This window comes from Amia ocellicauda, chromosome 20 (assembly GCF_036373705.1).
Source record: "Amia ocellicauda isolate fAmiCal2 chromosome 20, fAmiCal2.hap1, whole genome shotgun sequence".
Classification (NCBI taxonomy): Eukaryota; Metazoa; Chordata; class Actinopteri; order Amiiformes; family Amiidae; genus Amia; species Amia ocellicauda.
Genome location: NC_089869.1, coordinates 8,657,062 through 8,683,492, shown reverse-complemented (window position 1 = coordinate 8,683,492; position 26,431 = coordinate 8,657,062). Strand labels below are relative to the sequence as shown.

At 40.5% G+C, this 26,431-nt stretch overlaps 1 protein-coding gene across 2 annotated transcripts in view; it reads right to left on the bottom strand.

Moving 5' to 3' along the window:
- The window catches only part of atrnl1b (attractin-like 1b), a 300,343-nt gene that overhangs the window by 41,353 nt on the left and 232,559 nt on the right, over positions 1–26,431 (bottom strand). For both annotated transcript variants that reach the window (XM_066693672.1, XM_066693673.1), the window contains exon 28: positions 9,725–9,832. In XM_066693672.1, the coding sequence (XP_066549769.1) occupies positions 9,725–9,832 (108 nt within the window). The remainder of the gene's footprint in view (positions 1–9,724; positions 9,833–26,431) is intronic.

Here is a 26,431-nt window from a genome sequence, read left to right as displayed (position 1 = left end):
GGGGTCCGTGGGAGCTGGTGTGTGTATGTTAATATATTTGTGCCTGAAAAAGCAAACGGCTGGCTTCTGACACACACAGTCACCAGCCCCTGTCTTGCCATACTCAATGATGCAACTGTTCATATTATTGTTCACATCTACAGAGGAGCTGGAGGTGTCTAAGGCCACTGGCTCCCATCCAGCAGGCCAGCGTTCTCCACACGGCTGTCTATTTGATATGAGGCACAGCTCCCAAGGAAACAACTACAGGTGCTTCCATTGAACCAAGATTGTAGATCAGTTTTCCTGTCATATTTAAGTCCATTTAATTAACTGAACTGGGCTGTCTCCTCACAGTGGCGGAAAGGTTTTATCGCTAAAGTAGGGTTGCTCTTATGTTCTCAAAAGTCTTAAAAATATTTTGGGGGGAAGGCAAGGCCATGTTTGAACAGGCCCTTCAAAAGGTTAGCCAATTAAACTCAGCCTTTGACATGAAGCCACCTTAGGGCTGGTTAAGCAAAATCTATATAATCTGTGGGTGATTATAACTGTACCTTTGAGTACTGCATAACTGCACGTCAAATATTCCAGCTAAGAAGACACTGTATAAGAATGATTGTGTGGTTCTTATGCAGTGAAATTCCACTTTTTCTTCCACGTATGTGTCCAAAATGTATTAACATATAGAGAACACCCGATATATATTATAGTAATCATTCCTTTTATCCGTTTGAGTAGATTTCTTTTAATCATGAAGGGATTTTAACCCCAGTTCATGAACTCAGACTGACACCGTTTGGCTCCCAGCCCAGCATCCCAGTCTAGTGTCACTGCCACTAATTTAAGTCCAACTGACATGTATTAGTTCAGAAAGGTGATGCAAGGTGACAGGACAGTAGAGACGTGTTTAATTGAGTGAGTGTGTGTGCAGGTCAACAGTGGGTTCAAGGCACTCTTATCTTGAGGTGCATGAAAAGACTCAAGTAAGGCAGGTAAAACTTACTTTATGTCATTAATTCAGCTTTGAAATTCATACACTACTTGACCCTGCAAAGCTACATTGCAAAAGGCATTCCTCTGCATGGGTTTGTGTAACTGAACTAGCGGACCGTCCGCGGCTGTTTATTATTCAATGCACACAGTTGCAGAATCAAGCGATTATCTCTACTGTTTTCACTACCTATGGCACAGCAAAAAGTCTTGGTAACAGCAACTGACGTCCTTTAAGTTCAACAGGAAATCTGTGCAACTGACAACCAAAACCAGATTTTTGGTGATGCAGATAATTCTATAAAGAAATGCAGTCTTCAATTCTGTTTGAGGATACATAGGAATTGAAGGCCAAAGAGTTGTGAAATATTTACCTGATCTATTTTGTTTTCCGAGTATGAAAATGACACAAAGGGTTGGTGACATGAAAGCATGTCAAAGAATTTTGTTTTCCAATCTCAAATGAAGGACAGCAAATTGCTTTAATATGGATCTTAAAAAACAACTAAAAAAACAAATTTTAAACTCACCACTTATTGCTTAACACTCAGGAAACTAAAAATCTGTTAATAAGCAATTATCTTCGCACTGTGTTCTTCAGAAGGCAATCATTGTATTGGATTTTGGTTGCTGCTGTGTTTTTTTGTTTGTTTCTTGTTGAATTTGTGTGAAGGTGCTGATAAACCCAAGGAGACAATAGCTACTAAAATCAGCCTCGGGTTTTCTTACAGGTGTAATAAATTTTCTTTATCTCCTCAGTGGCCTTTTCATTATTCTCGGAGGCGTATTAAATCCACTAGATTGGAAAATAAATACATGACATTAACACATTAGATATGAAATTGATTCATTTCTTTCTTTAAATAGCATTAGGAAAACACAGAAAGCAGTACATCAAGACAGGAGAGAAGGAAGGATGTTTGGGCGTTCTGCAGATGTTGTTTGAAGCAAGTCTATCAGCTTTATGATGTTATTATTTAGGCTTATTTGACTCATTTTATTATACACACATGTCATTTTGAGCTGGGGGGCAGTATTTGATTTACCTGGAAACTTTCTGAAGCTACGTGAAAAATGGTCTTTTAAACATCTGTTAAGAGTTAAAAGAAGCTGCAAATGTCAGAATAAGTAAAATGTGGATTGATTTTATTTTTTTTTAAATGGTATGTCATTTTTCTTTCTTTCCCCTTTTTTAAGAAACAAACTTCCACAGCCCAGTTTCCCCCATACTGTTCTAGTTTGCCCACTGGCCCAAAACCTGCTTAATATTTCATGGTTAAGATCTCTAACAGCTGTGCAGGAAAACACTAAAATCAATGCATTATATTTCAAACATTATATTTTACTTGAGCACCTAATATTAGTTCATGGACTTCTAGATCACATTTACTGCGATGGATGCCAGAATCAGAAGTCAGGGTGACTGATAAATATTGAGCCTAGGGTTATGCTTAGTGTCATGAGACCAGTTACCATGTGAATGACTTTTTAGCAAAATGCCTGGAATCCACTAAGGATTCAGGGTCTCAGTTTGTAAACCACCACGAGGTTTCCATGACAAACCACATTGTGTTTTGGTGAACAAACATGTCAGAAATCAATGTCCTACGGATTCGGTACTATACTTGAGACCACTCTCAGAAGCCCTCAGCACAAAACACTCAGTGTGTAGCTACTTCAAGCATAGAAAACAGGTTTAATATTGTATTATATACACTCATCTAAAGGATTATTAGGAACACCATACTAATACTGTGTTTGACCCCCTTTCGCCTTCAGAACTGCCTTAATTCTACGTGGCATTGATTCAACAAGGTGCTGAAAGCATTCTTTAGAAATGTTGGTCCATATTGATAGGATAGCATCTTGCAGTTGATGGAGATTTGTGGGATGCACATCCAGGGCACGAAGCTCCCGTTCCACCACATCCCAAAGATGCTCTATTGGGTTGAGATCTGGTGACTGTGGGGGCCAGTTTAGTACAGTGAACTCATTGTCATGTTCAAGAAACCAATTTGAAATGATTCGACCTTTGTGACATGGTGCATTATCCTGCTGGAAGTAGCCATCAGAGGATGGGTACATGGTGGTCATAAAGGGATGGACATGGTCAGAAACAATGCTCAGGTAGGCCGTGGCATTTAAACGATGCCCAATTGGCACTAAGGGGCCTAAAGTGTGCCAAGAAAACATCCCCCACACCATTACACCACCACCACCAGCCTGCACAGTGGTAACAAGGCATGATGGATCCATGTTCTCATTCTGTTTACGCCAAATTCTGACTCTACCATCTGAATGTCTCAACAGAAATCGAGACTCATCAGACCAGGCAACATTTTTCCAGTCTTCAACTGTCCAATTTTGGTGAGCTTGTGCAAATTGTAGCCTCTTTTTCCTATTTGTAGTGGACATGAGTGGTACCCGGTGGGGTCTTCTGCTGTTGTAGCCCATCCGCCTCAAGGTTGTACGTGTTGTGGCTTCACAAATGCTTTGCTGCATACCTCGGTTGTAACGAGTGGTTATTTCAGTCAAAGTTGCTCTTCTATCAGCTTGAATCAGTCGGCCCATTCTCCTCTGACCTCTAGCAGCAACAAGGCATTTTCGCCCACAGGACTGCCGCATACTGGATGTTTTTCCCTTTTCACACCATTCTTTGTAAACCCTAGAAATGGTTGTGCGTGAAAATCCCAGTAACTGAGCAGATTGTGAAATACTCAGACCGGCCCGTCTGGCACCAACAACCATGCCACGCTCAAAATTGCTTAAATCACCTTTCTTTCCCATTCAGACATTCAGTTTGGAGTTCAGGAGATTGTCTTGACCAGGACCACACCCCTAAATGCATTGAAGCAACTGCCATGTGATTGGTTGGTTAGATAATTGCATTAATGAGAAATTGAACAGGTGTTCCTAATAATCCTTTAGGTGAGTGTGTGTATATATATATATATATATATATATATATATAAAAAAAAAAAATCACTGGCACATTTCTGCTGCAGAATACTCAAAAACTAAATAGCTCTCAAAGTTATTTTATGAACACTCCTTACATAAATAATGTAGACGTGCAATAAGGGAAGTACAAAGACAAATATGGTACAATGCACATTTACAGGGCCATACTAGTAACAAAAATTAATTGCTGTCACAAAGAGTTCAATGTACAACTCCAGAGCAAAGCCAGGCGATTTGTCCCATCATTTTGGCGCTGGTAGTGAAGTTTATTGATCGCAGAAATTCATCCAGCCATTACATTTTTTTTTTGCAGGAACCCACCTTCACCTTAATGAATGGACCAGCCTTAATCACGTCTTGTACTTCTAAGCTCCTTTGAAGAGCAGCCGCCTGATCCCCTCTCCCTCTTTTCAGCCATCCGTTCCTCTCCAACAGCCCTGACGATCGCAGAGGCACCACAGACAGCCAAGCAAGGTCATCTGGTGGCCCTTTAAATCATTTCAGAATAATTGAGCTCTGCATCCCTCCGCGAAACAATAGCCACCGTTATTTGCTCCAGCTGGGTTCAATATTCAAGCCAAATTAAAGAGCTTTAGTGGCATAACCACCAGAGACCAGGAACTGACAATAAGCTGTTTGAGACCTCATCAGTCTCGCACTGACAGCTGGATGACACAGATAGGCGCAAGGTCTTGGGAAAAAGCACGTGGAATGACTTTTTATCAACTGTGACAGCGCTACGATAGTCATGAACAAAGTCCCTTAGACAGAGTTACGGAATACATTAAACTAACTTTCAGATTCTACTTTACAACTCCAGATTCGAGGTTGTGCTTTTTCTGTTATGTGTTTTTTTTTCTCTCCATCTTCTTTGAGGGCATTATCACAGGGCAGCCTCTTTGATAGGGCCTGTCTGGCTCACACTAGACAATATGCAACCCTGTCTCCGAAGCTGCATGATAGAAACTTATTGAGAAAATGGTGACAATGACTTTGGGGTTTTAAGCTATCATCGGCAAAGACAAGTGCCTTGGGATTTTCAATGTCAACAAAGCAACTGGAATCTGAGCTTGGCATCTAGAAGATGACACCTTCATCAGAAAAGCATATACCATGCTGTGCCTGCCTGTCAATACAGTTACGTATCACCAAAGCACATCTGTTTTAGTGCTAATCTTTTCCGTTCCTCCATTACAGACGATCTGTGGGTATTTCAGCCATTACTGAATTAGAGCAATGATTGCACATTTGCGTTCCTCTATGCAATGTTATTTAACAGACATTTGAGGTTATGCTGGGGGCAGCGAGCTATTCCTGAACAAGACTTCTTTTTTCCTTTTTTTAAGGTTTCAAAGAAATTGAACCAAAATCTATACCCTGCGGTTGTCCCCTCCATCTGGCTGTGCTATCACACGCTGGCATTCCCAGTGTAATCAAAGCCTCTCCTATCCTGCACTAACGCACAGGAGGAAAATAAAGAGTTTCTGAAAGCGGTTACGTTGGGCTGACATTTGAAAAAAACGATTCTATTAAGCATTCATAACCACTGTGGCAAGGTAACATTTAGTCACACAGAACAATTAGATACAGTGTGTGTAAATGTGTATACACCAAATACACACAAATGAGAAACACAAACTCAATTTGTTCAAGCAGGGAGAAGTATTTCAAAGCTTTTCACTCCAAAATTATGTACTGTATATGGGACTTTATTAGGTATTAATGCAAGCACTTGGTTTTGCAAATATGTGCTGACTAGATGATTTCCAGTAAGGATGCACAGTTTCCAGCTGTTTAATATACAGTCTTGTATATTAATACTTCAATATCCTACTTGTCATGTTCACGGGCAAGTTTTAATCTCCAGTGGTGAGCGTATGGACAGGGCTGTAAGGTATGAAGACATATCGGAAGCAACCACATGTACACACTGTAGCACATAATTAAAGGAGTAAATGAATTAAAACCTGCCCATGAACACAAGTACACATTTCTAGACCATATTATGAAAGCTGTGCAACAAAGTATGTTATGATTAATGATATTAATCATTCTAATGAGATTAGATTTTTTTTTTTATAAGAGAACACTTATTTCTATCAATTTAAGATACTGTTTGGACAGAAATTTAAATCAAAGGAACCACCACCTGAATAATAATAAAGCCAACCCTTACTAAAGCAGGATTACAATCTCTGAGCTCTTGCTGATATCACAACCTTTCTTTCTTATGAAAGTATCTGTAAAAGAGCAGGGATGAACTGCGGCACTATTGGAACTGACAGCTAGCTGCCTATCACAATAAAAGGTCAAGTTCTGAGTCAATGCTCTTTTGGGTTGTACTGTCTGATGCAGTGGATAATATGTATTCCTTGAGGGTCCTCAATCATAATCACTTGAACTATATGGAAGTTATCATATTTTGTCATAACAACAAACATAAAAGGTTATCATAACCAATGGCAAGTGCCTGTTGTTTTTCGATATAAAATATTAACATTTAACTCCCTACTTCCTACTGTACTTCATTTTAAAGTCAATTACCAAAACGAACACTGTAGAAAAGTCCTCTTAGTGTCCAAATCTGTTACTAAAAAGTGCCCTTGTGGGGGAATAAAATAAGTATTTTTTTTGTTTTGTTTCTTTAAATGTAAATCAGGCTCCGACCCCATTACCAAAACAACAACTCATCCTCTACATATTCTCCATGCAGTTCAATTAAGCCTCTGCTATCAGTCGATTACAGCTTGCACGCCTGTGTTGATGTATACAAGGCTGTTAAGGGCAGGAAGTACAGTGGAAACCGAGGCAGATTCCCTTACCCTAAACCCAAACACCCACAAAAGTGAGAGCAAATACCTGATTGATCCAAACTTTACATTCCATGCTCTCAATTTGTTCAGGCCATGCCTGCCCCTCCATCCTACAGCTAGTTTTAAGTTACAGGATCTCTCTGTTCCCCCCATGAATGGCACACAAAAATAGCGCTGTTTAAGACTACATTCAGATCCCGTATCTGTCCGCTGACTTACGAAGTCAAAGGCGTCCCACTGTGAGGAACACAAAGACTGTAGGCGGGTAATTGAGGCTCTCACTAGAGGCCAGTCGAGGTCAGTGAAGTGGACACCCTGTCACATATAAGGTCAAAACACATGGGAACAGGGCTTCAGGGTCACTGCACCACAGTGCCTTCGCTGTACACCCTTAATTGTTAGTGAGGCACCCTAATACAGTTTTACATACTTCATCACACTATTGAAATTGGTTTAATTTAAGTAACCTGTGTAAGTAAATGAACCTCTACAACAAGGTGTGAAAGCACCACCTGAAACTACAACGCAAATAATCAATTCAGCTGAAGCGGCAAATTTAAACCATTGGACCAAAACTCGGGCTCATTGTCCAAACCATGCATGAAATACAGCGATGACTCTATTCGCCCAACTTTGGGAATCGCAGCTCAACCAATCCTCCGTCGTTTATTATACAATTATGCTAAATAGTCTTTGTGAAGCAACAGCAGATGTTGCTTAATTAACCTTTATGAAAAGAAACCGTTGCACTGTACCGTTTTTCACCTTCAGCTGTTACTCCGAAAAAACAAACTGATTCCATGGACAAAATCAACAAACGGGCACGACAACTAGAGAGATGGAACACCGCTTTCATTTAGAAACAGTACAAAAGAATAACTTCTGAAACTGTCCTTTTTCAGTCACAATCAGGGACATGAGGGTCTTTTCTATGCTATGTAGAGAGGCAGAAGTACAGGGTATCCCATAATGCATTTCATAGAAACAATATTCGATAATGGCTCTTCACACCTAGACATGCTCGCTTCTACATTGACATTATGTTTCAAAAGGGTGCATATAAATTAGACAGAATATTTAATGTTCTACTGCAAAGGTAGTTTGTCCCTCAGAGTTGGTTATTCAGGTTTAAGATCCTTGCCGAAGCTGCTGTGCATAGTCGAGTGATGTGTAGACGTGTAAATCACTGAACCACTCGGTAAAGCCCCAGGCCCACGCCAAGAGCAGCGAACGCACATGAGAGTCCAGGGCTGATCAACAAGGGAGCATTTATCCCACAGGGAAAGTCAGCAATGAAAGGCATTTAAGAAAAAGGGGAGAAAATTCAAGGCATCAGCAAGATTCCGGATGGTAAAAATAATAAAAGCAAATCTCATTAACTGTGGTTTAAAGTGACAGAAACATGAATAGATTTAAGTCAGACATCTTGTATAGAGCAGTAAAGTACGTAGGCAAAAGCACTGTTTTACCCGTTTCCCTTTTCCAAGAACTGCCGCAGACATCAAAGTGTTAAAAACGCGATTTACTAAATTGAAACGTCTTCTAAAATAATGGCTACGATTCAGAATTTATAAAATGCGCTGCCTTCCAAATTAATGAGCTCCTCAAAAGTGTATGGCTTTCATCTGTTGTACATAAACAAGTAGTAAATGTTCCATTAATTTAATAATAATTTCAGCCAAGAAAACAAGAATAAAATCCTCCTTTTCCACATAAAACCATTGTGTTCTCTGCGGAAAAGGAGGATTTTATTATTGTTTTCCTGTGGGAGGTATCACACAAAACATGCATAGTAGGACAGTGCAGTATGTGTTACTACTTACAGCACAACGTTAGATAAAGAGAGACAATTTCTCTGGAATGACTCCGATTAAAGTCTTATTTATTGAGTATTAGAACAGGCATCAGTGGCATCGAAAGATTTACATGATGAAAACTCTCCCCAAGTCTCAAATAAGATACTGAATATCTACCATATGAATGTTAGAATAGAATGCTCTACCATATGGAAAAGCTTGATCACATTGTCTGCACGCATGTGATGGCATAAAGTTAGGCAGGAAGAAGACTTTTTAACACGTTGCTTTTTTGGTTTTGTGGAATGCCAAGATCTAGATTGACAATGTGCTCCTCGTAGAGTCAAAGCAGATGTGCAGTTTGTCACACTAAACCACTGTCTATCCATCCTGCCTCCATTCATATTAAGAAGTCACGTTCCACTTTTTCCACATTTCTGAGGATATTGAGGGTGAGCGAGCGTAGCTGCAAGAACGAACAGTCAGTGTGTGAATTATGAAGGACAGAGAGCTCATAAACTGCCATTTCTCAAACTCCTCCCGATCGGATTGTCAGCGAGGGAGAAAACCTCAGCTGTGAGAAAGGAACGAAATGGAGAAAGCAGGTGCACAGCAGGATTTCAGAGAGACGTGTGTCCTTTGCTCAAGCATGGGACACACCTGCAGTTCAAAAACACGCATTTTATAAAAACAGTCTGTTATTGATTTATACAATTATGCATACAAAAAAGAGAGCGGGAGTAAAAAAGGAAGACCAAGACATTGAGATGTGCATTTAATACAAGCAGCGGGAGGGTGTCATGTGCTAGGAAGGGCAAAGGAATGAGTGCTTGCTCCTCTGCTGTCATACCCGGATTTAAAATGCCGCTGTCTCCGTCAGTGCTTTAAAAAAAAAAAAAAAAAAAGGCCATACGGCAAGCTGAGTGCCCCTACGGTTTAAACTAATGGATTCTGAAGTGACTCTCTACTGCACTTGTCGTACAATTAAACATCGCAGCTATCGAACAGCACAACACATGTACTCAGGCCTTGTCAGCTGCAGGTATTAGAAAAAAAAAAAAAAAAACAACAACAAGAAAGAAAGAAAAAAAAAAAACATTGCCTGCTTTCGGTGGCACATGCAAATGAGGGCTGTTATATAAATATGCAAATGGCAGCAATGTGTTTTGGCGTGTCAGTACCCACCTCTAGTGGCCCCTGAAGAAGGTCTGTTTGTTCGCCTCCTACTTCGAGCGCCACGTCAACAGAAGCAAAAGGACGGCTGGCCATCTGCTGCCTCTCTCTCATGAGTTGCTGTTCAGGGGAGGGGAGAGAAAAAAGAAAACTTAATTAATGAGGAAATTTCAGTGCAGAATGCTATTGTCACACAAAGCCGTGTCACTCAGCACAGTTGTTTATGATCATATGCTCCTCGCACCCTCGCATGAGAAGAGCTGAGGGCCCTCGTCCGCATTAAATTGGACGGCAGGGAGGAAGACAGTGACGGACAGATGAACTCTAATGTCTGTGCAAACGGCCTGAACCTCATTTAGCACTGATCGGGAGAGGGCCGTGTTAAGATCATAAAAACCTGAAGGCAGATCAGGCTCTTGCGTCAGAAAACACACAAAATGACCTTTAAATGCAGTGCTTGCTTTTGTTCCCTAATGCTTTTACAGTATTAATAAAAATGCTTTCTTCAGAGTGTAGGTTGTAATGCGCTAATGATTCCACATTAAGATCTTCAATCCCATTTTGGGTCCCAAAGGTTTCTTTCTCTCTGTGGACAATGAGAGTGTGATTAACTGAGCCTGCCTGGGTGACTAAGAGTTTCTGTTTTGTCCTTAAGAACCAAATTGGCGACACCGTGATATACAACACATTATTTTGTTTGTATCTAGGATTGAACTGCATTCTAAAGTCACAGACATTATTTTAAATGTTTTTAAAGTATATCCTGACAGGTTTTGTTTTCATTTTTCTGCTTGCATAATTTGTAATTTTAATAACAGCACATAAGACTCCTTGTGAATTTTACAGTATGCATTTAAAAAACAAAACCGTATTCCCAGAGAAATACTCTAATGTTGTGCATTTGATGTTGTGCATATTAGTACCAACAATAAAAAAGCATCAATACTACATTTGTTTTTTTTTTCTCCTTTGCGTTTTTCAGTGAAGCATCGCTGGTTACAACCCCATTTTAGCAGCTTTGTTTTATGCCCCCTTCCACCACTTCAGCAGCCCTTCGTAGCACCAGAAGGACAACATGATATAGATCCCCTGCCTGTAAGCACATCATAAAATGGTTAATTAATTTCTAAGTGCTGTAAACAACTTCGGCATGGGTAACGCAATGACAGTTTGCTATTGCCATTCGTCTGCCGCGCGGCACAGTCGTTGGCCGCTCTCCGAGCCCAGCCGGGGCTACGTGACATATTTCAGGTTCCTTAAAAGATGGCCCCCCGTTTACAGGTGAATAACTCCATTTCAAGACGGAAATAAAATCTAATTATTTCCATTAAACGGCGAGTTTTAGCACGCCTCCCTGAGCATTACAGTTCTTGCACTGTGAAAAAGATGCATCGGCCCCTGTTTCTTCTCAGTCGGTTCCCTTGGCCACAGTTAAGGCAAATACTCCTGCCAAGCTCAAGACCCACTGTCTCAACCTGTCCAATTAGGGGACTCAACACTGCTGATGTAGATTTCTTCATTTTAGTTATCTAAAGCATCAATTTATTGAGATGAAACTGTCATCTGTGCCTCATTTGAGTTCTATCAGAAGTCAAAGGCACTGAGAGTAGTATAAGCAGTCACGTCTTTATAGCTGCCAAAGGCTGTTTAGGAAAATGGTCCACTGCTAAACTCCATTGTGCTCCAGATTAACAAACTGACAAACGTCAGTTCAACAGAGAACACTGCTGTTAAAATAGATGCTGCACAATCATACAGGACCAAAACCGATGGCCTGGAGCATTATGGGAGGCTTGCTCGAGTCACGGGGTCTGCTCAGGCTTCACTCATGTATGGCCCGTTTACAATGTTATTTATTCATATATAATTTTGAAATAAAAAAAAACCTTGAAAGCAAAGCCCTTGCGTGGTTCATAACTTCCCCATGCGTTTGCCATATGGAGGCAGCTGAACAACACACGCAGGAGCTACCAATAAAACAAAACAAACCGGGAAAGGTGCCCATTGGAAAGGTCAATGCCTAGTCAGTCTGAAACTGGAGAGAGACACCATCCAGAACAAATGATTCCAGTATCGATTACAGGAAGCCTTATAGCACCCAATAATATTTAGTGAAGTGGAATAATTTAATTGATGCCATATATTCCAATATTTTTCACCTTGCTTCAAAATCAGCATGCCTTCAAGCCATCAGAAAGGCAAGGCCTAGCGATGCTGTTATTACTGCCTCCGTTATCTGAACAGCAGCAGCCCTGTCGATTCATTCAAAGGAGGGCTTTGAAGGCCACAGCTTCCCGGTATTTGGCGCATCGGACTGAAGCAATGTGAGGAGAGGGATCCACAAGGAAAAGTTGTTTCCCCGTGTATTTCGATCCTCTCCCTCTTCACAGCAGTGGACAATTTAAACTCAGGAGGAGGTCAGCTTTGTAGGCCTCGCATCCCTCAAGTATATAAATAAATCCACTTTAAAAGATTCTACATGGACATTAAGGGCAGGGTCAAAGTCAAGGACACCCCCCTTTAGTCCTTTAAACACACAGGAAGTGTTATCTTTCTAGTTAACGTGCAGTTTTATGATGAAGCTGTTTCGGCACAGCAGTAAAGCTACCGATTACAAGAGGAGTGCCTGTCTGTATATATGACTGGAAAGCCCTTGCCAATATAAAACACCAATCAATTTAAGCTTTTTTGCCCCCTTTGTCCCACAATTTTCATCCCTACAGAACAATTTTTGTAAAATACACTTTTGTGAGCGTGCTTATACGTTTATACAATCGTGTGTCTGGAATCAATATGAAGCAGAGATTCAATAACGTACCATGCTGTGCAATGCTCTGCCTAAATGACTTTAGCTGGGTCTAATGCAGCTAATTTCTCCCTTTAATGTGCTAGCAGCTAATCTTGACACATTTAAGTATGTTTTTGACAAATACACATTCACAGTTCTCCCAAGAGCTCCTGAAAATTCCCCATAGGTACAACTGGCTGCAGCCCGACTCCTCTCTTCAGTTGAGGAAACTCGGTGAAATGGGAACAGCCATGCTAGGGTTAATATTGACAGCAAACACAAAATATTGCTAAATATTGCTAAATTCTGGAACTTTGACTTCTGGCTGCTAGAACAATACCAGACAAAAAAACACCACAGCAGTTCATTGGAATAGCAGATGGGATCCAAAACAACAACTACACAAAACCAAAACGTTTTCAGTGACCTTTAATCACATCAGGTAATTGTGAGAATAGTGTAGTTGTGAAAACACATCCCCCTCATAAATATATATAAATAGTATGCGATTTGACAGCTACACAATTAAACTTCTCGCTTTCGAGACACCACTCAACCAAGAGAGCAAGCAGGATCCAGAAGTGGATATAACACAATGGGTCATATACAAGTTGTACAAGGAGGATTGGAAAGATGCAGAGAATATGAGCTTCCTCTACACCAGTACTTTATGTCTATGAGAAAGCATTTGATTCAATATATACAAACTCAGTCAACTGGGCTCTAAAAAATCAAAACCTACAGCAATGCCATGATAATACAACTCCTCCAAGACACTACACAAAGAAGCATGGAAGATGTATACTTAAAATAACAAGAGATCCGAGAACAAAACAAAATATGTGACACTATTGAAAGAGCGAAAATGTTTCAACAGCAATGGGCCAGACAGTGCAAGAAGAACAGATCAAAGATGGACAAAGGAAGCTATTGAATGCATAACAAGAGATGGAAAAAGACTTGGAAGAAAAACACAAAAAAAGATGGGTAGATGAAATGAACTTTGCAGGCGTAACATGGAAAAGGGAAGCTGCAGATCGAAGCAAGTGAAATGTCTTGGGGAGGCCTTCAAGCAGCAGTGGATCAATAGAGGCTGATGATGATATATAAGGATGATGATTCTGAATATAAAATATACACTGAAAAAGACACCAAAATCAACAAAACACTGGATTGTTAAGGCAGTCAGTGAATTGATGTGCTTTTCTATTTCAGTTCTGATTTGAAAAACATAATGAAAGCTTTCTAACATGGTCTCATATTCACATATAGATGTTCAAAGATCTCTGTGAAAGCTGAGCATCGGCACTGCAATGTGACCAGCTATTGCATTCTGGCCAGTCGGGCTTTTAATTGACTTGAATGTTGAGTTCATACCGCCAGGGGGAAATCAATATCTTAATGCAGTGACTTCCCAAAGCCATGGTTAATTCTATCTGAGTTTGCAATCTGTAGAAATGTGGACATACAGTGAGGGAAAAAAGTATTTGATCCCCTGCTGATTTTGTACGTTTACCCACTGACAAAGAAATGATCAGTCTATAATTTTAATGGTAGGTGTATTTGAACTGTGAGAGACAGAATAACAACAAAAATATCCAGAAAAACGCAGTTCAAAAAAGTTATAAATTGATTTGCATGTTAATGAGGGAAATAAGTATTTGATCCCCTATCAATCAGCAAGATTTCTGGCTCCCAGGTGTCTTTTATACAGTTAACGAGCTGAGATTAGGAGCACTCTCTTAAAGGGAGTGCTCCTAATCTCAGATCGTTACCTGTATAAAAGACACCTGTCCACAGAAGCAATCAATCAATCAGATTCCAAACTCTCACCATGGCCAAGACCAAAGAGCTGTCCAAGGATGTCAGGGACAAGATTGTAGACCTACACAAGGCTGGAATGGGCTACAAGACCATCGCCAAGCAGCTTGGTGAGAAGGTGACAACAGTTGGTGCGATTATTCGCAAATGGAAGAAACACAAAATATCTGTCAGTCTCCCTCGGTCTGGGGCTCCATGCAAGATCTCACCTCGTGGAGTTTCAATGATCATGAGAACGGTGAGGAATCAGCCCAGAACTACACGGGAGGATCTTGTTAATGATCTCAAGGCAGCTGGGACCATAGTCACCAAGAAAACAATTGGTAACACACTACGCCTAGGACTGAAATCCTGCAGCGCCCGCAAGGTCCCCCTGCTCAAGAAAGCACATGTACAGGCCTGTCTGAAGTTTGCCAATGAACATCTGAATGATTCAGAGGAGAACTGGGTGAAAGTGTTGTGGTCAGATGAGACCAAAATCGAGCTCTTTGGCATCAACTCAACTCGCCGTGTTTGGAGGAGGAGGAATGACCCCAAGAACACCATCCCCACTGTCAAACATGGAGGTGGAAACATTATGCTTTGGGGGTGTTTTTCTGCTAAGGGGACAGGACAACAGCACCGCATCAAAGGGACGATGGACGGGACCATGTACCGTCAAATCTTGGGTGAGAACCTCCTTCCCTCAGCCAGGGCATTGAAAATGGGTCGTGGATGGGTATTCCAGCATGACAATGACCCATAACACACAGCCAAGGCAACAAAGGAGTGGCTCAAGAAGAAGCACATTAAGGTCCTGGAGTGGCCTAGCCAGTCTCCAGACCTTAATCCCATAGAAAATCTGTGGAGGGAGCTGAAGGTTCGAGTTGCCAAACGTCAGCCTCGAAACCTTAATGACTTGGAGAGGATCTGCAAAGAGGAGTGGCACAAAATCCCTCCTGAGATGTGTGCAAACCTGGTGGCCAACTCCAAGAAACGTCTGACCTCTGTGATTGCCAGCAAGGGTTTTGCCACCAAGTACTAAGTCGAAGGGGTCAAATACTTATTTCCCTCTTTAACATGCAAATCAATTTATAACTTTTTTGAAATGCGTTTTTCTGGATTTTTTTGTTGTTATTCTGTCTCTCACTGTTAAAATACACCTACCATTAAAATTATAGACTGATCATTTCTTTGTCAGTGGGCAAACGTACAAAATCAGCAGGGGATCAAATACTTTTTTCCCTCACTGTAGGCTTTAACTGTTTTAAAAATTTGGAAACAAAACAAAAACAAACTTGTATTTCTCCTGTTGTAGAGTAATTCAATAGAGATGCGTGTTATTTTGTGTAAAATTAGCTACCAGTCAGTAAAAAATACTGTGCATTTATTCTATTTAGTGTCAGATTAGGGCTACTAGCCTCTTGCATAGAGTTGAATGGGACTGTTTTGAAAGACAGACAAGTTGCAAAAACAATTCCCAGATGTCTATAAACACTGGAAATAGTAATTTTGAAAAAACTATAAAATAAAATAGACTATTAAATGAAGGAAATAAGTAGCAGGGATTGCTCTTTAGGTCTTAAACATTTTATGAATGATAAACCCAGATATATGAGTGATCTTTTCTCCGTGGTGAAGGGGATATTCCCCCCCGCCCAACCCCTAAAAAGAAAAAAGAAAATGAAACATGTCCAGACTGTGTCCTGCTCTCTGGTAGCCATCCCAGTTTAATGAATGCTCTCGATTTATAGGAAACCTTCCTTCAGAGTTAGAAGACATCACACTGTACTATGACACAATTTTGTCCTTCACAGGTCAGCCTGCAGATCACAGCACAGCCACGTCTGGAACTGACAATCGGCGTGTCATGCCTTTCCACGACAGCAAACAAAAGGGCCCTTTAAATTGTATTTTAATGGATTCAGCCGGAATAATTACAATCAATATTAATTGAATTAGTCATTTATTATCTTCTTATTAAACCCGACAGTACAGATAACGCTCCGCTTCTAGGATACAATTGTTAACCATTTTCACATTAAATATTTAAAAGGCCTTCAATTTTGCACTACCTGAATAAGAGGATCCCTGTCAATACTCAAGATGAATTTCAACACAATATACCAAGTTGAATTCTATGGTATAAGAGAATTGGGCCAGGACTATAATAAATATTGCATTATATTTAGATTTTTTTCCCCCCTCTTTGTTAATACTGACCTGCTTTCTGAGTATAATCCTGGATTTCTCAAAGGACGAGTGGCATTGATTATAGACATGCTGCATTATTTTATTGTTTTGCCGTTTTATATGCATTTCCAAGTTTGTGCTGCTGGATTTATGAGCACGGTTTCAATGCTAAATGAAAAAGGAATTTATGCATACTAATGCTTGTTGTACATCATTTAAGTCCAACCATTTGATACAACAAAACCGAAAACAACTAAAAAACATTGCCAATATTTTATGATCCGTTGAATAGGAGTTAATGTGACAACATAAAACAGCAGGTGTCAGATCAGAATACAGGGCCGATGGAGCGCAGAGGCACTCAATTGTTCGGCCTGCAATTCAACATTTTATAATTCATTCTTGATCAAAAAAACTTCTGTTAAAATGGCTGTGAGGGTAAAAGGGCTCAACATAAGTGTGTCCCTGCAGAGTCTCACACAGCCACCTCCTCAGCTGGATTTCACAGTGCCTGTGTTGCACTGAAGCAACACCACAACGAATCCCAATCTTCTCGTAAGATGACCACCCAATCAGATTGGCAGGTCAAGTACTGTGCCTTTACTAGGGCTGATCCCAGAGACAGCCTGGGAGAGGCGAGAGCTTATGCTGAGACAACCACAGGAAACTCAAACAAGCAGCAGGAGAGAGCCCTGCCCTACAAGTATCTAACTGGGTAGCTACAAAGGAAAATGCAGAAAATGTGTCCCAAATGCTCGCTTGGCAGGAGGGCTGTGTCCTGCTGAGAATTCAACCCCCTCCCTAGCAGAGAGAACTTTACAAATGCTAAAGCATGAAGAATTAAGATGTTAGAAATGGGGGGGGGGGACACGACACTTGATTGCAATTGAAAGAAATAATAAAGTCCTGAGTTGCTGCACTCATTCCCCACGCAATCTTGTGTGTAGTTGCAGGAATGTTCACAGTGAAGCTCCCAATTCTGAGCAGTTTTCCATTACCTTCATTATTCTGGTGCAGTGGGCCTAACAAAGATCTGTCAAAGACGATTGTGTTTTTCCTAGATTAGTGCGGTGATGACAGGGCTGTAGCTTTTACACCACTGGCCACTGGATGGCGTAATCCCAGTTATCCTTTCTGCTACACGGTGTTCCTCCCCGAGCCTCCTGAATAACAAGCTCAGATTGGCGAAAATATACACAGGTATACTGTGTATATTTTCGCCAATCTGAGCTTGTTATTCAGGTCATTCGATTGGCCCTTACCCTGATTAAAGCATTTGCTCTTTGAAAGTCTATAAACGTAGGTAGGTACTCTAGGATAAGTAGGTAGTTTAGTAAGAAGTTACAGGAAGAACATATCTTTCACGAAGACTACAAAATTCACATCATATTGTGTACCACTGAAATACACCCTGCACTAGCCAAAGCCATTCATTCAGCAAGCGCTATGATAACCAGTGAATTAAGTTTGATGAAACAAATGGAAAGATTTTGAAGCAAAGCACTAATAATACAAATATTATTATTATAGACATTACCCATAAATAATATGAATGAATATGTGGAATATGAGCTGGAACGTTGACATTTTACACTTGTATGTACTAATTGAATAACCTTTTGATGTAATCCTAGTATCTTACACATTTCACCGCAGAAACTAGGATAATTAATTAAAAAAAACCTATTTAAAAGCCAGTCTATTCAACTCTCAATGAGACCCAGGTATCCCTAAGCATCAAACTGTGCATCTGAATTGAGACAAGCAGGTTCATTAACAGTCACTTGCGCTCTCTGTATTGACACTGGGAAACACCAGAGTGGAATGTTTTTTGCATTTTTCTTTTCTTCCTATGGGCAGCAAAGTCATTACACCACTATAGAGAGTTATACAGGGGAGGGTTAATCCCAGCCTTCTGCCACATTAAGGTGTTCAATAGCAAAGTGACAGCGAATGTAAATCAAAGGATGTTGACATTTCAAGATCCAAGCTGCCTACTGGGAGAGGGAAAGTGGGACAATTTAGAGTTCATCAATTATATCACATCAAATTAGCCCCTATCATTGGCCTGGCTCGACAGCGTTCATCTATCCTCATTTATTGAGGGAAGGACAGCCAAGCTGGTACAGTGGCAAGCCAGAGGAAGCTAAAAGTAGCTCTGCGTGTTTATTTCAAGACAGTAATGGACTTTTCACAGGCTGGCTTTATTGATAGCCAAAAACCACCAGCTGCAATTATTTACCTAACCTGGCCTTTCAACATCAATATTAGTAAATCTTCATCTGGATTGTGCTGCTCTCCGAAGCCCGCCGGAGGAATTAACTATGTGCTTCTAGCAGCTGAGCACTACAGTTCAATCAGTTAATCGGCCTGGGAAATTATCTGCATAGATATTATAATTTGGACTGGAGAAGCTTCAAGTGAGGGCACAAAGTGTAAAGAAATATGAAGCTCCCGCGCTGAGCAACTGCCCTCAAAGCCAACTGAATGGATCAAAGTTCTGGTACAGCCCAGCAACCCAACTAAAACTAGCCTTGGAAGGGTTATCCCTGCATCACTGAATGATCACCATGACAGAATAAACACTAATCAAGTCTAAATATGCCTGCAATTCAACATTTAACCAATTACCAGGCTTAATATGTGACCTTGTTAACTTCTCTAGCTGGCTAGTTTGATGTGACCTTTCAGGTAAAACCAATTAATTTGCCGACTAATGGAGATACTCGGGGTGGCTGTCACCGAACTGTCAGGGAGATGGAGTGTAGCATGAGAGGCGCTTCTAGATCAATTAAGAGGAAACTGGAGAGGAGCTGATGCGAATCCTAGGTGGCAAAATTAAAGAAAGGACCTGATTACGAGACGGAAAACCCAATTGTCTTTAAAACCACTGAGAACATTGCAAACAGCATAATCCAATGGTTGATGCATCTTTCTCCTGTGTCAAGAAGGTTTTTCAAGGCCCAGGATGAAAGTCATACACAATGTTGATTCCTATTCGTATTCAGACATACCCATAATGCACTGCATAACCAAGGCGTTAAGTAAAAGTTATGTGAAAGTAAACAAAAAGCTGAAATCCGGGAGGTTTATTAAAACGATTGAGTTACTGAAACATAACACCACTTTACGAGTGCAGGGTATTCCTCAGGGTCATTACCGCCTGTGACATATGCACACCATTAATTGCCGCGTTCACTTATTTAAGTTCTTATTGTGCATTTACTTTGCTAATTGGGTGCGGGGAGGGGGAGGCACCCAGGAGACTAAGCTTGCTTCTCCGCAATACCTTAATTCTCAGTACTAGCAGGGACTCAGCGTTCCAGAAAATTATTCATGATATAGTAACACACACACACGACAATGCACAACAAACCTATCATTCACATGCAAGGCGTGCGGTAAACAAAAAGGCACAGACAGGGCGAGCACTAAAATGCAACTTCAGTACAATACTTCTCTAATGACTGTTAAACAATGTTTGCAGGTCTCTGCAGTCTATTACATAAAATGCATTACCGTGACTGCGCATCCATATGAGAGAGCGAATGTGCAACTGCCGCCTAACAAGGCAAGTGGCATTCTTTGCCTGTGGCACTGTGTGTGTGAAAGGTTTATTTAGGGTTCATGACTCCCTATGGCAACTCGGGTGCATTGCTGTTGAAAAGGTACAATTTATTCTCCAGGCCCCTGTTCTGACCCAGGGCCTGCTACCTGCATGTCCCCCCTTTTCCACCTCTCACACTCACTCTCTCTCTCACATACACTCTTGCACTTTCTATCTGGAGCTTTTGGTTTGAAGCGGAGTCCTAAAGGGAAAAGTGAGTCCCAGCGGCATTTCAGGCTTTTTGCAGCAGCACATATATCATCTGTAACAGCCAATCCGATCCACTGCCACATGAATGAAAACCGCATAAAGTTACAGTACTGGGATTCGTTCATCCCAAAAATATTACAATACAATTTCTCTTCCAATTAAGGAGCACAGTTAAGCTTTTAATTCATTAACCTCCAAGAGGCTACTCTAAGTAATGTAATGTACAGCATAACAGATATAAGAATATGTATTCTTTAAGGGATGCTTGTATTAACACTGTATAAATTGTACACTTTTATTTTTCCACACTATACAATTATCAGCATTACTCAGTTACTCTAGGATAAGTAAGGTAATGTAGAACACTCTAGGATAACTAAGTTACTCTAGGATAACTAAGTTACTCTAGGATAAGAAATTTTACTCTAGGATAAGTAAGTTACTCTAGTATTCTTTAGGATAAGGAAAGCCTTCCTCTAAGAGTTCCTGACTAAGCATTAAGCAAAGTGGTCGAGGAAGTGCTTTTCCTTATTCAAATGCTTTCAACTGCAGGTCGATTCAGAGCCATTTTGAAAAGAACTTATTAAAGAATAGCACTTGTTCAATCTGATCCATTTTCCTACAGTTTAGTCAGGAGGCTTTACTTATAGTAGAGTAAGGTTGAGATATGGTACAGTGTTCAATAAAAAATAAATAAATGATTAAAAAGAAAAACACGCAGAACCCTAGGTATATGGCAGAAGCAATGAAATAAATGTCATTTCGGAAGCATTGCTGATCTATTCTCAGCCATTCCTGCAAGTCTGTCAGGGAACTGTAAAAGAAGTCTGTTTGACGAGATCAGATACGGTACTATACATAGAAGCGCTGCAGTCGACTCGTGTAAGCATTAGAATTACAGGAGCGATGGCAGGATGGGTTGGCTTCTGTAGTCGAGCTCCTGCGCTAAAACATTCTGTTTGCGGTTTTAAAAGCATCTAAGCCAGCCCACGGCCTTCTTCCCCTGTGGTTTCGTTGCAGCAGAAAGAAGTCTGCCTTACATTTCAGCCCAATTTCTCTTTTATAAATAGAGATGCCATCTGACTGCTGAGCTGAGACTGATGTGCCAGTGGCTGTGCCAGGGTTATGGCCGTTCTCCTTCAGATTTCCGTCACCAGCAATCTCAGGCAGGTGGGAAGTCGACACGCTCTGCCTTCTCAGACAACATTGAAAGTCGCCACTCCAAACACTGGGGAAGGGGACACCTGTTTATTCCAATAGTTTCCTGTTAGTTAAGAAAGCTTCTCACTGCCCAGCAACTCATCCGAAGACATGTAATGCTACAGACTGTATTACTCTTTACTCTTGTGTCAGTCTTGTTTCTTCTACCAACATTCACATAGGCAAATCAAATTGTATAATACATGCTTAGCCTGTATGTGTGCAAATTATAAAGCAATTAAAGAAACATAGTATTTGCAAATGCACCGTACCAGTCCTCTAGCACTTCTTAAACCTTGACATCTTTCAGTGTGTTTCAAATGTAGAGATGCTCTGTTCTCAAACTTCACGTTACATCTAAGTGGGGAAGACTTTGTAATTAAAGAATCGCTAAAGAGCAGAGACTGGACTGCCTAATGGGCTTTGCAATTTTGTGGTGCATTTGCAATTGTCAGGATATGCGAACACCATCATTAAGTGCAGTACATTTTTATGGAGTTAGTTAACGGTCAGACAACACAAATCTGTAGCTTCGTATTGAGTAATTAGCAGACCCAATTAGGGATAAAGTGATTCTAGAGAGGCAATAATTTCCCCAAGTCAACAGAGCTGTCCGATTGTAGGTACTTATAATCGAGGTGATGTATTTTGGATTACGTTGGCATGGTGACCGCTCACTGCCCTTCCAAAACAAACAAACAAACAAAAATGATGGAAAAAAAAGGTGGAATCCCATGACAAAACCCCATAATCCCATTGAATCTTAATAGCTTAATTAAATACCCTTCTTGCAGTATGGATGGGTGCCTCAATATTAACGAGCTCCCCAGCACACACGGGGCAGGGTACCCAATTAACCATATCCAAGACCAGTGTTATGGATCTCCCCTTCCTTCCCAGACTGACTCCAATGTTCTCATCAGCTGGAGATATTTCTACACTGCTGGCTCCCTTTTTACATAAAATCCCCTGAGGACTCATTGTCCCAAGAATAGGTCATGACTTTCTTCAGCTAACTGGCGCATGTGTAGTGCATTGTGCCAATGAATTGCAGAGAATCGGGCAAGAGATGAGAGAGTCGCAGGATAATGCTCTTTTGCCACACTTCAAAACATCAATGGTTGCCTCTATCTATCTTGTGAGCAAGTCAAATAGGCTTGCTTATATCATATTTATTATCTGCCTGGAGTTGAATTCTCAATCTTTAATTTAATTTGAGGGCATAGAAAGAAATTTCACTTGTAGCAGAACCTATTTCACCCCCACGAGAATAAACATCTGGATAATAAAAGCAACACCACGGGTCTTCTTTCTTGCTGATAAAACATTTACTATCAGAATTAAGTCTTCTACTAGTCTACCGTTGTAAGCGCTGCCAAGCTGATTAAAGCAGGAAGCGCCGTGGCATACAACAATGAAATCTAATCCTTCAATAATACGAAGAAATATATAACCTTGGTTGGCTCAGTGTTACGGAAAATTAATTCGTATTATATTGTGTTTTTCTTTTTCTAACAGTCCAAGAAAAACTTAAAAGACTCTCCTTCCACAAACAATCCACAAATGGAACTGACATGAAGCGGAAAAATGGAATTCCAGTCATCCCTTCCACAAGGTAACTTCCTTTTCATCGCTCATATTTCATGCCTGTGAATGGTTCAGTCCCAGGGCATGTCTGCACAACTCACAGAAATTAAAACGGGGGAGGAACAAGGAGCTAGATTTCCCAGTAGGTTTACACCAGTTAAACACCAACACATCCAGACGAAAATGATCTACTGGCTCGGTTTGCCGGGTGATTCGGTCTCCGGTTAAACACTACCTCAAATACACCATTACTCAATTTACACTTGGTCTCCTTCCCATAATACATTACAAAAGTATGTTTTTAGCTAGGACTATTTCTCTAAACCACTGCTATTCTAAGGTCCACTGCAAATGTGAGGCAAACACTTTCATTCGGCAAGAGAAATGGCATTTAGAAAACTAAAAAAATGTGGGAGATAAATTTACCCGTTGACAACAATATTATTTAAAAAAATCAACCTCTTTGTGAATGTAGTTATTTTCTTTGATGGTAAAGGTTGATTCAAAATAATGAAGATGGAAAATAGCAGAGCTCAACCTATATAAATAACTTCAGATTAAATTAGGCTAAACTGTTTGCTAATGAGTAAGTGGTCTGATTGCATTGTGCTCAACTGAACAAGAGATTTGTTTGCACACTGTTACAGAAACACAAACCCAGCAGAGTCCCGGTTTGGAAAAACAAAAGTCGGCATACTAGCACACGTCACCTGGAGTTAAGAAAGTGGAATTTGGCCGATTCATCTTCTGAGGGCTGAAAACAGCGATGAGGCTGCCATTCGCAAACAATACCTCTACTGCTTTGAAACGAGGGAGGATGTAACACCGCCACCAAAAACACAATGCAAATACAGATGCGGTGCGTGGAATTAAATTGCGGTGACTAATCAAATCTGGCCTGACCTCCTCAGAGGCCGTTTTTTTCCGTTTCAGTCTTTACAGAGCAGCCTGGAAGTGGGAGTTTGGTTTTATTTTGAGCGTTGTTTCTAGTTTGATCCAAGTAAAACTCCAATAACTCCTTGAAAACAATAACCTGTTCTCCTCCCAATCTCTGAGCAATAGTAATAAACTTTGGATTTTTCCCTCTTGGTTTACAGTAGAAGAACATGCAAAATGACTATATATTGATTTTTTGTGTTTCTATTGGTTGATTTAGTCTGACAGTAAAAGGATCCCAAAACCAAACTGAAGTCACGTTCTGTTGATGCGTGTGGGGAAAAAAGTAGGAGAGGAAATTTGTTTTAAATTTGAGCAGGCTAGATGTTTACTGCTGATGACATCCATGTCAGTTTAGTAGTTTTACAGCCAGGCTTTGGTATTCAAACACCTGCAGTCACGACAGCCTTCAGGGTCAGTTGCTAACATGGCCAGGACCACATCTGGCCACAGGCAATCGGCTATTTTCATCACATAAGCCCGAGAGCTTGTTATGTGAATCATAACAAAAGTGAATCATTGCAAACTTAAACATCTGGCTGTGTGCAAGGCTACCAGCTCCTGGAAGAGTTAGGTTGGACTTCTCTTCCTCAGATGTGTGAAATAAAACCCCACCGCAGAAACTTCCCACTCAACTTCTCCCTCTTGACAGGACTTATGATTTGAGAAGCCAAAGTACTTTTTAAGGTGTTATTGGCACCGACCATCCAGGAGCTTCTGTTGAAGTCTAATATGATGTATGAATAATGCCAGAGGTTAAAAGTTTAAACTGATACACCTGCCTAATGCCCAACTTCCTTCTCCACTCCCTTGTATGTTTTAGTATGCGGTGTTTGCAATGCAGGAGTGCACAGCCTGGAGCTCAATCTGAAAGGTTTGATTAATATGCAAATGTTCCCGTATGAAGATGTACATTTTGAAGTCGTCGAATACTGGGAGAAATCCTATAAGCTCCAAAGCATCCTTTCCCTCTCTGGCCTGTATCTGATGATGGGAACGCTATACTTATTATAGTTATAAACCGTCTTGATGTATATCGGTGGAGCTGCAAAAAATTCACTGCAGGATGCAACAACAAAGCAGGAAATTGAGTGGAAGTGAGGCTGTTGTTGTACATAGCTTCAGAGCAAGGGCACACAGAAAGGTCATCTATGGGAGAGAATTATGACTGACAAAGTTTAGAATTAATACAATTAAATATATATAATTGAGATAAAAATGCAATTTAACTAAGCTTATTAGCATACAGTATGAAATTAAAAGCTCTTATATATATATATATATATATACACACACACACACACACATTGATTTTAAATTATAAATCATTAGTACTGGGATAAAACTGCATATAAAACTGGGTATTTTTATACATTATTACAGTAGGACAAATAAAACTGAAAAAGGAAAGATGCCTAATGCTATATTAAAGAAATGTGTATTCACAATTCACCGAGCTCTGTGTGCTACCCTAAGGGAAGCAGATTTTAAAATAAAAAGGAGCAGTGATCTAGAGCAGAAACAACATATTGGTCATGAAATCTTTGGGCCAGAGGAAAAGAAGGTTAGAAGAAATGTACACTAAACAGCACCAACAGAACTTAACTCTTGAAGCTCTAGCGAACTGAACAAACAAGAGTAGGTTCCACATTTGCAGTTTAAAACTGAGACGATGTAGGGCTTTGCAAGACAACTTTGCTTATACAATTTTCACAAGACACACAGAAAACAAGCAAGCACAGCCTTTAAAATGTTATCCCAAACCCAACAACACACTGCGATCCTATTGATGTGAATATCATTCCTATAGAAGAAAAGAGATGGGAGGTGACATTCAAAATACATGGCAAGAATCCGTGTCTGGCTATTGGATCAAAAACAATGTTTGATCTTATATTATAAAGCGGTCACTGCAGTTTTATTTATTTAAAAAAAGGAAACTTTAAACAATATATACAAGTTAGAGCATTTATATAAGTACGCAAATCACTCAAAATTCTTTTTTAGCCTTTAAAGGTCATAGCGCTGGGATAACTGTAGTAAAAGGAGATTTAACAGACTCCATCCAACAAAACAAGTGTTAAAATACAAGACAACACTTGCACTTGTACATTATTAGTTTCTCCGTCCCCCAGTGAATAGTCTTGGTAGAACAGTTTGCAAAACCCAGCTCTACTGTGAAGTGGTCCCCCAGCAGAGAGGTCAGAAGAACAGGAGAATGAACTGCAATCCAAATGTGGTTGGAAGGCAGAGGAGGAAGCCCATCTCTTGCTGCAAGTCATGTGCATTCCTTTACTCGTAGCTCACTGGCTTTTAAAATGACAAGACACACTGCACTGGAGTTCCCATCGAACACATTAAGGAGCCATCATGGCTGGGTGCAGTGCTGGTTAGTGGT